At 41.5% G+C, this 14077-nt stretch overlaps 3 protein-coding genes across 5 annotated transcripts; 1 reads left to right on the top strand and 2 right to left on the bottom strand.

Moving 5' to 3' along the window:
• Window positions 1-2471: 2471 nt before the first annotated feature.
• LOC122783451 (zinc finger BED domain-containing protein 4-like) lies at window positions 2472-3418 on the bottom strand. Its single transcript, XM_044048259.1, has 2 exons — window positions 3272-3418; window positions 2472-3082 (listed from the first exon to the last, which is right to left on the bottom strand). The coding sequence occupies exons 1-2, from the start codon at window positions 3373-3375 to the stop codon at window positions 2563-2565; spliced, it is 624 nt and encodes a 207-aa protein (XP_043904194.1). The 5' UTR covers window positions 3376-3418; the 3' UTR covers window positions 2472-2562.
• A 1702-nt stretch (window positions 3419-5120) lies between these two features.
• On the top strand, window positions 5121-6538 carry LOC122783453 (P2X purinoceptor 7-like). 2 transcript variants are annotated; one of them, XM_044048260.1, is made up of 4 exons: window positions 5121-5381; window positions 5705-5774; window positions 6060-6214; window positions 6376-6538. In XM_044048260.1, exons 1-4 carry the CDS (start codon window positions 5254-5256, stop codon window positions 6536-6538), a joined length of 516 nt encoding a protein of 171 aa, XP_043904195.1. In that variant the 5' UTR covers window positions 5121-5253. The 2 variants fall into 2 exon arrangements, with proteins under 2 accessions (XP_043904195.1, XP_043904196.1); XM_044048261.1 differs by having other exon boundaries at window positions 6060-6218; window positions 6376-6495.
• LOC122783450 lies at window positions 6374-9599 on the bottom strand. Of its 2 annotated transcripts, none has more exons than XM_044048257.1 (7): window positions 9250-9599; window positions 8149-8251; window positions 7843-8071; window positions 7488-7758; window positions 7221-7398; window positions 6917-7065; window positions 6374-6697 (listed from the first exon to the last, which is right to left on the bottom strand). In XM_044048257.1, exons 1-6 carry the CDS (start codon window positions 9532-9534, stop codon window positions 7001-7003), a joined length of 1131 nt encoding a protein of 376 aa, XP_043904192.1. In that variant the 5' UTR covers window positions 9535-9599; the 3' UTR covers window positions 6374-6697; window positions 6917-7000. The 2 variants fall into 2 exon arrangements, with proteins under 2 accessions (XP_043904192.1, XP_043904193.1); XM_044048258.1 differs by having other exon boundaries at window positions 6917-7106.
• Between the last annotated feature and the right edge of the window lie 4478 nt (window positions 9600-14077).

Consider the following 14077-nt stretch of genomic DNA (forward strand, 5'->3'; position numbering starts at 1 on the left):
GACAGGATTCTAAGGGAGGAGGTGTTATGATTTATGCCAAGGACACTTTTTATTGTAATGAGATACATGTCACAGATGAGAATGGATTAGAATTTTTTGGACTAACTGTTTCACAGCAAATGTCTTTTATTCTTGTAGTTATTTATAGGCCTCCTTCTTCAAACGTGGATTTTTTTGACAAGTTGGAAATTTTATTGAAACAACTCAATCTTGCAAAAGAGGCGATAATAATGGGTAACTTAAATGTTAATTGGGAAGTAACAAAGTTAGGAAAAAATTTTAAAAGGTTATGAATGATATGGATATGACTCAGGTAATTAATAGCCCTACAAGAATTCCAAACTCCACCAGCACCCAGATTGATTTAACTTTTACTAATAGGCCAGAAAGGATCTTGAAGTCATACAATATGCTTACAGGAATGTCTGATCACAATCTTATAATGGTCACAAGAAAATTAAATAAAAAGCGCTTCAAACCATTGGTCGCTACTGAACTTTATAGGATACCAAAACACGAACAACAAAACTTCCAAGATTCAGTCAAAGAAGTAAACTGGGATGAATTGCTCACTGGCAAACATTTAGATATGGATTGTTCTAATATGGCCAACAAAATACAACAAATCATTATACAATTTACACGGATAATTAAATTAGAAGCTAGAATGAATGGCCTTCCCTGGTTAAATACATTTATTCTGAAACTTATGAAAGAACGGGATCACTCTTTGATATTAGGATATAACAGACACCAATTTATTTAGTTGAGAAATAGGGTAATGAAAGAAATAAGAAAAACTAAAGCTGACTTTTTCATTACTGCCTTGAATAGTGCGAGGGGGAATTCTAAAATAAACTGGAATTATATTTAAAAACTATTGGGTGATAAAAAAACAAAACAAATGCAAATTCAATTAAACGGAAATATCTTGACAGAACCTCAAGTGATGGCTGATGCTTTCAACAACTACTTCATTGAGTCTGTGTCAGAAATAAGTAAATAAGTTGATAAGTTTACAGTAAAACAAAGGAGGGTATACCCTGCATTGTCTGCAACGCAGTCCTTTACCATTACAAATATTACTGAGACTAAAGTTATAGATTTAATTCGATCACTCAAACCATCTAAAGCAAAGGATGTTTTTGGAATGGACCCGAACATGCTCAAAGATCTAGGTTCAGCTCTCATCACTCCTATTTCCTCAATCATTAATCTTTCAATTTCATTGGGTCACTTTCCAAAGGCCTGGAAATCTGCTATTGTTACCCCTGTCTTCCGGTGACTCAACTTCTCTGCATAACTACCGCCCAATAAGCATTCTTCCGGCCATTTCCAAAATCGCAGAAAAATGGGCGGCACAGCAGATTGTCCATCACTTAAACTGCAGATCTGACTCTCTTAGGCTAACTTCTGGAGTCCCTCATGGGTCAATATTAGGCCCCCTTTTATTTAGTCTTTATATTAATGATTTGCTCACTGTTTGTCCTGAAGCTGAATGCTTTATGTATGCAGACGACACTCGTTTTCTTTGTTCATGGTCACAACAAAGACACTGTTGCCGCTAAACTAATTAAAACAATGTCCTGTGTTACAACTTGGTTGCAGGAGTGCTGTCTGCAGCTAATCGGAGATTAGCGGGATTATTATTATTTTTTCTATCCTGTAGCCTACTCACCACTGTGTTACGGCCGCTGCTGGCTGCCGATTAGTATATGTTCATTGTGTGTTCCCATGAGTGATTCTGCCAGGCATGCAAAGCAAGCTGTGCGATTCCCTGATGAGGATTGGTCCGGCTGAAGCAGAGGCGGTGTACTTCCTGCATCCTGTCCACCTGCGGCTGTGATTGGTGTGGCTGTGGGTCTACTGAATCTACCAATCGAGACTCTGCAATCAACCCCAGTTGCAACATAAATAGCTTGTGTGGCCTCAGTTCATGGCGGCTGTGAGACAGTTATCAGTTCGCCTCGCTGGTGGTTACAGACTGTGACATTCCGTTGTGTTAAAGCTTATTGAAATTGAGTGTTTGTTTAGTTTGCCTGGCTGGAAACTAGAGATGTTCCGATACCATTTTTTCCCTCCCGATACCGATTCCGATACTCGTGCTGCCGGTATCGGACGATACCGAGTACCGATACCGATACCAGCGTGTTAAGAAAAAAAAAATTATACTATACCTGCGTGTGATACTGTGATATGATTATCATTGTGGTAAGGCCTTGCTCAGGTTAAACCCTTTGTAAAACATGAATGAATATAGCAAATGGAAGCCATCTTTTTTATATTTATTTTTGAATAGAACAGTATAAAAAACAGTAGTGCAACGGCAACTTCAATAAATACAGGAATAATTAAAAAAAACAAATTAAAGTGCAGCATTATGTAATAAAATAATAATTTAAATCTTTAAATAGTGCAGTATTTAACAATAGTGCAACACCAACCTATAAAGTAAACATAAAAAACACAAATCAAAAGAGCAGCAGCTACACAGTAAACAAAAAATACTTTAAAACAAGTAGGCTACACATTGCAGTAGCATTTCTAGCAATTTAGTATTGCTCATAATTTCAAATGCAAAGGCAGATTCTTCTTCAAGAAGATAAGCATTTCTGCCCTCTCTCCTCCTAGCCTGTTCCTTCTTGCGTCAACAATGTTGGACGCTGCACTGAACAGTCTCTCACTGTCAACACTGGTACAAGGAGCACAGAGAAACTTTGCAGCAGTGGCAGCCAGGGTGGGAAACCGAATTGCGTTGACTCCCCAGTAATGGAATGGGCTGTCTGAGCGTGGGACCGTTTGCTCTGTCAAATATGTCTGTATTTGAACTTGCGTGCTTGTGCTGCTTGCCCCACGTTCCTCATCATGCTCCTGCAGGATTTCCTCAAACAGGCCTTTCAAGCTGCTCTTTCTGCTGCTGCTGCTGTCCGGCTGTGCTTCCATACGGGGGGCTTTATGGGGGTTTTCTGGCACTCTCTCTGCTCCCTCAGGTGTGGTCCTGCTCTGTAACACCTCCATCTTTTCCACCTCTTGGGTCAGAGCATCCTTGGCATGTTTGATGCTGTCTGCACTTGTGAAGTATCTGAAACAACAATGAAAAATAATTAATAAATGTATAATTGTGTAAAATAAATAAACCACTTCCTCCATAGTTGCTTTTAGTGGTAACATATTAATGCAATAGTAATCAGTAATGCAATGTCTAGTCATCCAAACACCATTTCATAATTTTGCTTATAATATAGACATTTAATAAAAATATTAGACATACCTGTCTTTGAATCTTGGGTCTAAAAGAGTGGCAACTGCATACAAGGGCTCATTCTCGATGGTCTTGAATCTTTTCTGGACAGCCTCAAGAAGGGTTGTTTTCATAGTTTTTATCCCTGTGTCCCCCTGGTTCTCCCGAGCAAGCAGGCGTTTCAGCACTGTGACTGAGGGAATGACTTCAGCTGCAGAAGAGGTGGAGGAGCTAATCTGTCTGGTCAGTTCTTCGAATGGTACAAGAACAGTGATTGTTTTCTCCAGTAAAGCCCACTGGTTAGCCGTAAGGGTAACTGGCAGGTCGTGGTCAGCTCCATATGCTGAAATTGACCGCTTCTGCTCCAGTAAACTCTCGACCATATAATAGGTACTGTTCCACCTTGTTGCTACGTCTTGGTGCAGACGTTTGGTGGGCATTTGGAGATCTTTTTGAATATCCTCCAGGCGTGAAGTAGCCAGTGGCGAGTGTTTGAAATGGGCGACTATCTTCCTACCATTCGCCAGTGCATCACTCACACTTCTCTGTGACAGTAGCCCTTCATGCACCACAAGCTGGAGAGTGTGGGCGAAGCATCCCAAACTTGGTACATCCATCTCGTCCATGGCTTTCTTCATGTTGCTAGCGTTGTCGCGCAAAACAACATGGACGTTGGACTTGGGAATTTTCCACTTCACTAGCATCCCCTCAATTGCTTCGGCAATTAATGTGCCAGTATGTGACCCTCGGAACTCGTTAGCGTGCAGCACCGCACTTCGAGGGGTAAATGCTGTCTCTCTGTCCACCCAGTGTGACGTTAAACTTAGTAAAGACATTGGGCTCACGTCGGAGGTCCAAATGTCCGTGGTAAAGCTGATTGCATCCACGTCTTTCAGCATACACGAAATATGTTCCCTAACTGTCTCGTATAATTTGGGTAGAGCAGTTTCGGAGATATATTTACGACCTGGCAAACAGTTCCTTGGCTCCAAATGCTCCATTAAGCGGCGAAATCCCACATTTTCGACGACAGACAGGGGTTGGTCATCCAGGACAATAAACTCCAAAATTGTGTCTGTTATTTTCGTCGCTTTTTGGCTGTCTTTGGGGAATTTATCAAAACGCTTGAAGGCACCTTCCAGAGTTTGCTGCTGCAGTTTGTCCCTCTTTCCCCCCTTAGCTTTAGTAGCGTTAAACTCTTCATGCTCTTTAGCGTGACGCGTCTTCAAGTGTTTAATCAAATTGCTGGTGTTAAAACTTGCGACACTCGTGCCACCCCTCGAAATTGAGTCTTTACAGATGTTGCATGTTGCTGTCTTACTTGTGGGAGCCTCAACTGTAAAATATTGCCAAACCGCCGACATGATGCGCCAACTTAGCTCCTTTTTCTGATTTAACGTGTCCCAGGTTGATCAATTCTTCTTCGCCCCCCTAAAACGGCAGCTGCCGATGGCAGCACAGCGCAACTATTTTAAGAGCAGCGAAGAAGAACTGTATCAGCGCTAACGGAGCTAACCAGTAAATTACGTGGTATCGGATCGGTGCCTGGACTCCAGTACTCGCCGATACCGATACCAGAATTTTCGGCAGTATCGGAGGCTTTTCCGATACTGGTATCGGAATCGGAACAACTCTACTGGAAACTATATGAGTTGTTTTAGCCAGTGTGTTAAAGGTGACATCGAATGCTTGTATCTCACATATATGTTAGTTATGGAGGTCTACTTACATATATTAACTTGTTTTCATGATTAAAAACCTTCTAATCGCTGCAAACGAGCCGATCAAAATATCTCCTCACTGACGCTCTCGTCAGCCGCGCTGTTTCAGACCAAAACCACACCCCCAGAACGTGGACTGTGTTGTGATTGGCCAGCCAACGAGAGCTTTCCCACTGTCCTGTGATTGGCTAGGTACCTGGAAGTGACGTATTTAGCACGTCAGTTCTCAGATACGCAGCTCCCCCTCTGGCACGATGGATGCTCTGCTCGTCATTATCAAAACATTGTTAAATGGCTGTGTCACGACCCCGCGCCGTAATCCCTTACACATTTGACCCGGAGTCTGACCCAGAGACAGAAGATACTGTCGCAAGTGAAACACCTCCACAACAAAGACTGCTGCAGGACGCCTCAGAATGGTAATATGTTTTCTCTGTGTATATTTCCAATACAGTATGAGGGAGACACTGGTTGAGGCTTGATAACCCGCCCCTCCCCCCACCATTTTCTCTCAGTATAAGCTTCAGCAGTACCTGTACATGTCTTTTTGTTTTCTATTTAGAATTTATCACTTACTGTTTGGTGAAACGCTAATTTTAACATTTTGTGTAGATATATGGTGGGACTGTAATGAAAGTAGTTTTGTTCCCCTGTACGTAATATGAGTAACTGATGAATAGAACTCTTGAATCTATGAAATGTGTTACTGTACTTTTCATACACAATACTGTATCTCTGGAAGGTGCACTTGTGGGAACTGCATGACGATGCCCACAGAAGGGCAGAACGTCTGCTGTAAAGAAACACTTAAGGTATTATTTTGCCCATAAACAATAACTAAATTAGTGTTGTAAAAAAATGGATTAGTAAATGTTAGTTTAGATTTTTTTAAAGCAATGTAGTACAAATTTGACTATTTTCAATCCTGTAATTAGACCAGTGCACTACAATGTAGCTCCATTTTCTCTAATCCTGTTTGTAACTATGATTGTACTTACCTTTTTACAGTAATAATCCATCACTTTTGAGTGATCCAGCTATTTTCACCTAATCACTCTATGCCATTACTGTAACAGTATTGTTCTGCCCCTTTTTAGGTTATCCGAAGAATGAATGAGCTTCCGGACACACCAACATGCATGACCTACCATCCAGGCCTGGAGCCTAACTGTTTGAACCCATACACACTGCAGAACATGAACAACATCTACCGGGCAGACTATGGGCCTTTGCGGGGAAGAACAATACACGAGTATGTATGTAACATACAAATAAGAGGCATGTTTAAATCATAACACACATAAGTGATAAAAGAATTGTGTCTTTGAAATGTTTAATAAATACTTTTTACACAAAATGTGCTCAGTGCAAGAGCAGCATTTAATTTTTTTTACATTTCTATCTACTTTTCAGTCGCTACCGGCATTTAGCATACCGCAGCTTTGTCAGCTGGTGCTGGGGATATTTGGGACGACGTGTACGAGTTGTCATCCCGTCGTGTGTTGTGTGCCGGATACGCCAGGAGTTTCCTGATCTGGCTGGACAATATGTTGGCTTCCGCCCACCCCTTGACTGAAGCGGGTCACGTGTGAGGCAATGACTTCCTCCTTTAAGGGCCTGTCATACTGGGCTGACAGGGTCTCTGGGATGGCGATCTTCCTCATGTCCTCTGCGAAAGACTCTGGGTCCTCCATCACCTCCTCGAACACCAGCCTCGTCAATTCAGCCACATAGTCTTTAAAATGTAACAGAGAACCATGACATTACATTCAGACAGTAATTTCTTTACTGTGTCATTACATTTTCACCTATTTCAATTTAAATGTGTTATTTGCTGTGTTAGGTGTTAATTTAAGTTAATAAGAAAGGGAAAAAAAGCCAAAAGAAATGTCAGTATTTGTCTGTTTTTGTATAACGCTTTATTCAATGTAAATAAAATTTTTTAGTGACTTACTGTACGTGGGGTCTGTTTTGACCGGCTTCGCGGTGGGTTCTCCCTTCTTGGCCTTCGGATACGACACTCTGTAGACAGCTTGGCCTAAAGCGGTTGTTGCCTGCTCACGGCTGGAATTTTCGTTGTGATGCATGGATGCAAGGTACAACCTATGTAAATATAAAGATTCCGATCAATGAGACAGAGTGCCCTGAAGTAAACAGAACAATATGAATTCATTTCTTGAAAAAAAACTAGTGATTGATTTTTTTATGTTTACAATTGGTATTTATGATTTTGATGGTGGTCTGATTTTTTTCATTACCTGGTGAATCTGCACGCATGTCTCCTGCAACTTGAACTTTCCCCCCCGGTTTCAATGTGGAGAAAAGGACCTGCTGGTCACTCTTCCACTTGTGGACGATTGCAGGTTCCAGGTATTTCCTTGCATGTTTCCGGAAGGTGTCATAATGAGTAATCTGGAGCTGCAAGGCGCGGCATAGCTAACATAACAATAATACAAACAGTGTTTAGTAATTGTCTATTGGTTGAAAGTGTCATATGATTTTGACAAAAACATTAATAGTATTACCTTTTCCAGCTGGATGAAGGATGCACCAGTGAAATATGTAGCAGCAGATAACTGTACATTGCCAACTGGGGTGTTATTCATCATGGGCTGACTTTGCCACTTCCTGGAGTAGTTGCATTTTGGACACGTTTGATGAAATGCAACATACGTGCCCTTCTGTTGCTGCTGCACTTCGCATTTTCTCTTGCACACTGGACATGTGTCAAAAAGCTCCCTCAGGCAGGACTCAAATACAATGTATTTTTTATCCATGTATACAGCACTTTCAGTCCTACAAATGTAACAAGACAAAAAGCATTTAGCCTCACTTCTTTGATCTGAAGTGACAAGCCTAGTGAACTTGTACAGTACTTACGACATTGTTGAATCGTGTGTTGTTAGGGATCCGCCAGGAGTAAAGGTTGAGTCATTTGGGTCGACTTGTGACTCTGGTGAGGTGAATCCCTCTTCCTCCTCTGACTCAACACGTGCTCTTTTTTGTGGTCCAAACCCTGGCCCCTTTATAGGTGTGGATGAAAACATGTACTCAGGCAGTGTGGTTTGTGTGCCAGCAGTCTCATGTGACAACACTGGTGTCTGGGTCCCTATGGAGTAGATACAATGTGTGAACATTTCATGGTCTTTACTAATTTGGTTCTTATGAAATTTCAATTCTACTTACTCTGGCTGTGCACGTGTGTTTTCAAGGTCCCAATTGACAGTTGAGTGGCACATGTTCTCACACTTGGAGCTTCTGTTTGTGTGCCCGTGTGGATAAAACGATCCTGGTATGGAAAATAGTAAAGGTTAAAACAATAATACAGATCATGCTAAAAAGACTGGCTTTCTACTTCATTACCTTTCCTGAATCTGCCCCAATTTGACTATAACTTTTTCCCTACTTTAACATAAACACACGTTTCCTACACCGCATGAATAACGTTGTGTTTACAAGTGAGAGAGACACATGCACGCAATTGAAACGAGCGAACACGGTCCCAAACTTCTACAGCGATTAGTCTGCTTAGCTCTTTGCTCCCCGGATAGTCACCCACAATATAGCCTTATTTACCGGCATGGAGAGACACATACACGCAACTGGAACGAGCGAACACGGTCCCAAACTTCTACAGCGATTAGCCTGCTTAGCTCTTTTTTGCTCCCCGGATAGTCACCCACAATAAAGCCCTGTTTACCGGCATGGAGAGACACATACACGCAATTGAAACGAGCGAACACGGTCCCAAACTTCTACAGCGTTTAGCTGCTTAGCTCTGTGCTCCCCGGATAGTCACCCACAATATAGCCTTATTTACCGGCATGGAGAGACACATACACGCAACTGGAACGAGCGAACACGGTCCCAAACTTCTACAGCGATTAGCCTGCTTAGCTCTTTTTTGCTCCCCGGATAGTCACCCACAATACAGCCCTGTTTACCGGCATGGAGAGACACATACACGCAATTGAAACGAGCGAACACGGTCCCAAACTTCTACAGCGTTTAGCCTGCTTAGCTCTGTGCTCCCCGGATAGTCACCCAAAATACAGCCGTGTTTATCGGTGTAGGGTTCCCGAAAAACTCATATAGTGATTAGCCTCCATACCTACGTGCTCCCCGGATAGTCACCCACAATACAGCCGTGTTTACCGGCATAGGAGAGACACATACACACAATTGAAACACGAGCGAACGCGTGTAGCTTAGCAAGTAGCCGGCTATCGCTAATGCTAAACGGCAGAACGAGCACACAAAGAAAGTATTACTGTTTGAAATACTTACTTGTGCTGCAGGTAATCCAGCATGTATTGTAGGCACTGCTCCTTCTTTGAGGCGAAGTGTGGTGCTGTGCCCTGCTTTGTATTGCGCGAAGTTTGTGTAACAATCCTCTGTGAAGTGGTTGCCACATACATGGAGAATTTTGGGAAATGTAGCAGGGGCATTCCCATCAAAAATGAACAATATCCACTGAGCTTTTGTTTGCTCGTTGGTGGGGAGCTTGTGGAGCGTCTTTCCTTGTTTACTACAACCCAGAACAGAGCAAACTGATCTTTTTTTCGAAGACATGTTCTCAACCGATATGCTCAGCAGCTACAACGAGAGTAGTTCTTCTTCTGCGGTTGAATTTACGCAACCGGATGTGCCCGGAGTAGTGCCTGCACCAGGAGGAGCTACGGTGGTGAGAGGAGTGGTGAGGATTTCTGATGACATCATCAGCTTCGGGAAGTGCAGATCCGCTTGGCAGAGCCCAGAACAACAATGCAACACTATTTTCTCAGCAGTGGCTGAACTGTTTGTTCTGAAACTTTAGGGTTTCATAAACGAGGTAATGACGCAGATACACACACAAACGCAGCGTTAATTGGAGCTTCCGGGCTATGTGGCCTTTAAATCTTTGTACGTTTAACCAGTTGATAGAGTACCTTGATGGTCTCTCCTCCTTTTGTTGAGTTTCTTTTGCAGGATAGCTGCTTGTTTGTTTTGTGGTTTTTTTGTGTTTGTAAAGCTTATGGGTGCTGACCTCCTTTAGTTATTTGGTGTTCCTTTTTTCAAGAACAAAATAGTGGTTGATGTTACTTTGTGTTTTAGTTATTTGTCAGCACCTGTACAGCCTCCTTCTGTTGTGTTTTCTTGTGCATGTGCACCCTCCTTAGTTAATTAAATGCCTGACTTTACCCTAAAACCAGTCCAGTTGTCCCTTTCCACCTCATTTCTGATGCCCAATCTCTTGTTACTGCTCTCCATAACGGGCCGGGTCGTAGCAACTGCTATAGATCACAACTTTTTAATTGACCGGCTTAAATCCTGGGTTGGTATCAGGGACACAGCACTTGATCCACTTGTGATCCACACCACGGCCCATCCACGCTCCTTGACTCCAACAAACTGGACTGGACCCAACGACGGACCGCACACCTTGTTATCGGCTTACAAAAGTGTTCTGGGCAGAGTTAGGTTAAGGTTCTGTGTTTTATAAACTTTCCTTTGTGTTGAACATGTTGGATTCCGCACCCACACGTTAGTATTACTGTTTGTATTTTGTTTACATGTTTATTAATTCCCTTCTCATGCCATGCGATCACGTAGTGAGTTTCTTTGATCACCCTGTATGTTTATGTTGTCGCTGAAAGCGGGGCGCACTGCTGCAGCCCTGCAGTGATGTGTCTCCCCCCGCTGTGAGCGAGTGGGCGGGTCACGTGGTGAGAGAATGTCAGTATAAACGGTAGAATTCACTGGCCTGGCTCTGCCTGTGTCGAGTCTGTGTGGTTTAAACTGACTTTCTTATCTTTGTCTCATGTTTAACACACACACACACACACACACACACGTTTTTGTGTTTTAGTTTAGCAAGTGATATTTGTTGATTCAACTAATAGATTTTCGTTATACATTAATGTTCACTTTAGTGAATGTGATTGTTTAATTGATTTTGTTATTTGATTCAATAAATTATCACTTTTATCCACCTGAAGGAACACTCTGTGTCTTTTGTACATGTATACTGTGACAAATGGGGGTTAAGAGAGTCTGTGCTTGGATTCATACCTTCAATATTGTTAAATTGGGATATCTTTGATATCATAGTTAATTACAATGATTATTTAAGACTAATTTTAAAGGCATAGATTGATTGTCTTTTCCCTGTTTTCAAATTATTTAATAAAACAATATATATATATTATTTAATTTTTTTTCAATTTTTATTTTTATCAATCAAATTGTTGCCCCTATTGTTGATCCCCAACATAAAGGAAAATAACCATATGAAAGTGCATTTACTTAAGTCCACACATTATTAATTTTTGTATCAATTACAATTAATATAATATAAAGCAAACAAACATAGAAAAATAAGCTGCATAAAGAATCACTTGAATACTCAAAAAAACAGGATGTACCTTATGAACATGCCTTTTCATGTTATATCAATATAATTTGTGAAGGCAAAATAATAACAAGGTCTGTTGTTGTTAACATAACGTTTCTATGGGTGAGCAACTCCATAGGAATGAAGGAGTGGCACTCGATCCAGTTTTTATAATACATGCATGAGGCAGGCCTCTGGTCTCACATTTGGAGTTTTGAGCAGATAGGTCAATGTGTGGCCAAGTTATAGGACACTTCCTGTTTTATGGCAAATGGTTGAAATTCGCCACGTCTTTCAATGTAGAAAAAATCCTTTGATAACTTTTAATCATTAACTTGTGTAGAAATATGGACCGAGTTTGACACGGCTAGCTCAAATGTGCTTGGACAAATTTGAATTGTTTGAGTTGGATGATGTTAGTCTAAAGTAAAACTCAGACCTGGAGAAGTGCTGGGTAGTACTGGGTTTTTATTCATTTTTTAAGTGAATGGTCAATGGGATGGTGGGGAAGGAGGTGGGATCTTGGCACAGGGATGGATTATTGCATGCCTGCAAAATGAAGTATGTGCTTCCACAGCTTGTGAATCCCAGGACAGACAGATTTGTTTCATACAAGCAGACAAGAGAATGCATGATGACAAGCCATATATTCCCCACACATTACCTCCTGGAACTCCGGGAAAATGTTTCTTCTCCAATGAAGCAGCTTAGAAGGGAAGCGTTTGGCCATTGAACTCTGCTTACCCTCCAGAGTAGGAGTTTATCTAAAAGGCTAAGCATAACAAGAGCAGTGGATATGAAGGATGATGATGAAGGGCCTCTTCAAGTTTTGATCCCTCTCCAATAGCAACAACCCCCTCTCCTTCCACCCAGAGTGTTTGGATAAAAGCAGCACTTTGTGGGGCTAAGGACTACACTTGTAATGGTAATGTTATAAAAGGCAGCATGGCAGGGTGTTTAGTGAAAATATTGATTATATTGAAGACAGTGGCACTGATGATGTAAGGCAGGTAAATATGTTGAGAGAATGTATTGTTTGGTTCTTGCCTTCATATGATTGCAGTATTCTGCACACCCACTCCAAACAGATTTTTTTTTTTTTTGTTTTGGTTTCCATAGCATAATTTAAATGAGCAGCTGCTATGAATATGACATGAAAAATAAAAGTTGTCAAACTCAAGTTGGTGAACATTTTCATGGTTCAATCCACATTAGCTGACAGAAAAATGGGACATGTGGCAGTACAGGTCATTGTACATGTCCAACAACACTTACCTTAAACCCAGTGACGTGTGGTCAGGGGAGGCACGGGGGATAAAAGAAAATCAATTTGTCCACTTAACTCGTCTATAAATTAGTTTTCTGTATGATTTCTAAATCTAAATCTTATACTTTATTAATTCCCTGAGGGAAATTATTTCTCTGCATTTGACCCATCCTAGAATTAGGAGCAGTGGGCTGCCATACTGAGTAGTGCCCAGGGAGCAATGGGGGTTGGGTACCTTTTCTCAGGGGTACCCCAGCCCTTTTGACCTGGTGGGGACTTGAATCGGCAACCCTCCGGTTACAACCCAAGTTCCCTTTCCATTTGCAGGCTGCCATTTCAACATGGTCAAAAAGTGAAAATGCACAGGGTGAGGCAGAAAGTACTGTGCTAGGGGGCAGTGCTGAGCCCCATAGGCACAATGGATAACAGATGCACATCACTGCGTGCTTTTCTTCTACGCAGCGACATGCACTGGTAAACTGAGTGACAGAGATATTCTTGGAGAAGGATAGGCACATGGACTTACAATATGTATCATATAAAGGTAAGACCATATATGAGTTTCAATTTTAATAAAAAAAAAAAGAGAGATCAGCCAAAAAAACATAATTTAAATTTCAAAAAATGTGATTTGTCAGTGACCTCACTGCACGTCACTGATTAGAACTTAGTTCCTCCTGTGCGTTTCACACATCAGGCAGCAAGTTTTCATGTACGTTTATCGACAGCAGCTGTCCCTACTTCTAACCAGGGGACGTTTGCACTTTTCAGATCTTCTAGGAATGTCCTGGGCCAGGTGTTTCTCTGCATGCCTCTCTTCCTTTTACCACCTGGAGGTACCCAGGTCAAGGCTGTTTTTGGCTGTTGATGTCTGGGTAAGCAAAGGATGTGCCTTGCCAGTTGCATTCTTTTCTCTGTGATGATGTCAATCAGAGGTTTTGACTTGGCTCTTCTTAGGATTTCTTTCAAAATCTTCCTCAGGTTTCTCTAGTGGTAGGCATCAAACTTTTTGCTCAATTTGACAGTACACTTCCATGTTTCACTTGCATATATTGCAGTGAAACAGCTTTATGTCAAGGTTGATGGTGGTTGCTGACCAGATTGTATTCATCCGATGGAACACTGAAGCTGCTTTCCCAATTCTGCAGTTGATGTCAGACTCTACCTCGCCTCTGTGCCAAGGTAGGTGAACTGTTCCACAATTTCCACCTGGTTGTTATTGACAATAATGTTCACACTGCAAAAAAAGGCCTCTAAAAAAACAAGAAAATATAACCTCTATTAAGGGAAATTTACTTGTTTCAAGCAAACTTATCTGCTAGTGCAGCAAGAAAATGGCACTTGTTAAGTTGTTTTGAAACAAGATAAAACCCCTGAGAAACAAGAAAGCTCAAAATCTTATTTTAAGCAGGAAATACTTTACATCATATATTTAGTAGGGATGTCCCGATCTGATATTGATATCGGATATCGGT

Source organism: Solea senegalensis, linkage group LG16 (genome assembly GCF_019176455.1).
Source record: "Solea senegalensis isolate Sse05_10M linkage group LG16, IFAPA_SoseM_1, whole genome shotgun sequence".
Taxonomy (NCBI): Eukaryota; Metazoa; Chordata; class Actinopteri; order Pleuronectiformes; family Soleidae; genus Solea; species Solea senegalensis.

Excerpts from the sequence above, each read along its gene's own strand:
- LOC122783451 (XM_044048259.1), bottom strand. The coding sequence starts at position 3,375 with ATGAAAACAACCCTTCTTGAGGCTGTCCAGAAAAGATTCAAGACCATC. Across the intron at positions 3,083-3,271 it reads GACCCAAGATTCAAAGACAG|ATACTTCACAAGTGCAGACA; the intron begins GTATGTCTAATA and ends TTGTTGTTTCAG.
- LOC122783453 (XM_044048260.1), top strand. The coding sequence starts at position 5,254 with ATGGCTGTGTCACGACCCCGCGCCGTAATCCCTTACACATTTGACCCG. Across the intron at positions 5,775-6,059 it reads GCTGTAAAGAAACACTTAAG|GTTATCCGAAGAATGAATGA; the intron begins GTATTATTTTGC and ends GCCCCTTTTTAG. Across the intron at positions 6,215-6,375 it reads CGGGGAAGAACAATACACGA|TCGCTACCGGCATTTAGCAT; the intron begins GTATGTATGTAA and ends TCTACTTTTCAG.
- LOC122783450 (XM_044048257.1), bottom strand. The coding sequence starts at position 9,534 with ATGTCTTCGAAAAAAAGATCAGTTTGCTCTGTTCTGGGTTGTAGTAAA. Across the intron at positions 8,252-9,249 it reads CTGGATTACCTGCAGCACAA|GATCGTTTTATCCACACGGG; the intron begins GTAAGTATTTCA and ends TTTCCATACCAG. Across the intron at positions 7,399-7,487 it reads CCTTCATCCAGCTGGAAAAG|CTATGCCGCGCCTTGCAGCT; the intron begins GTAATACTATTA and ends TTGTTATGTTAG.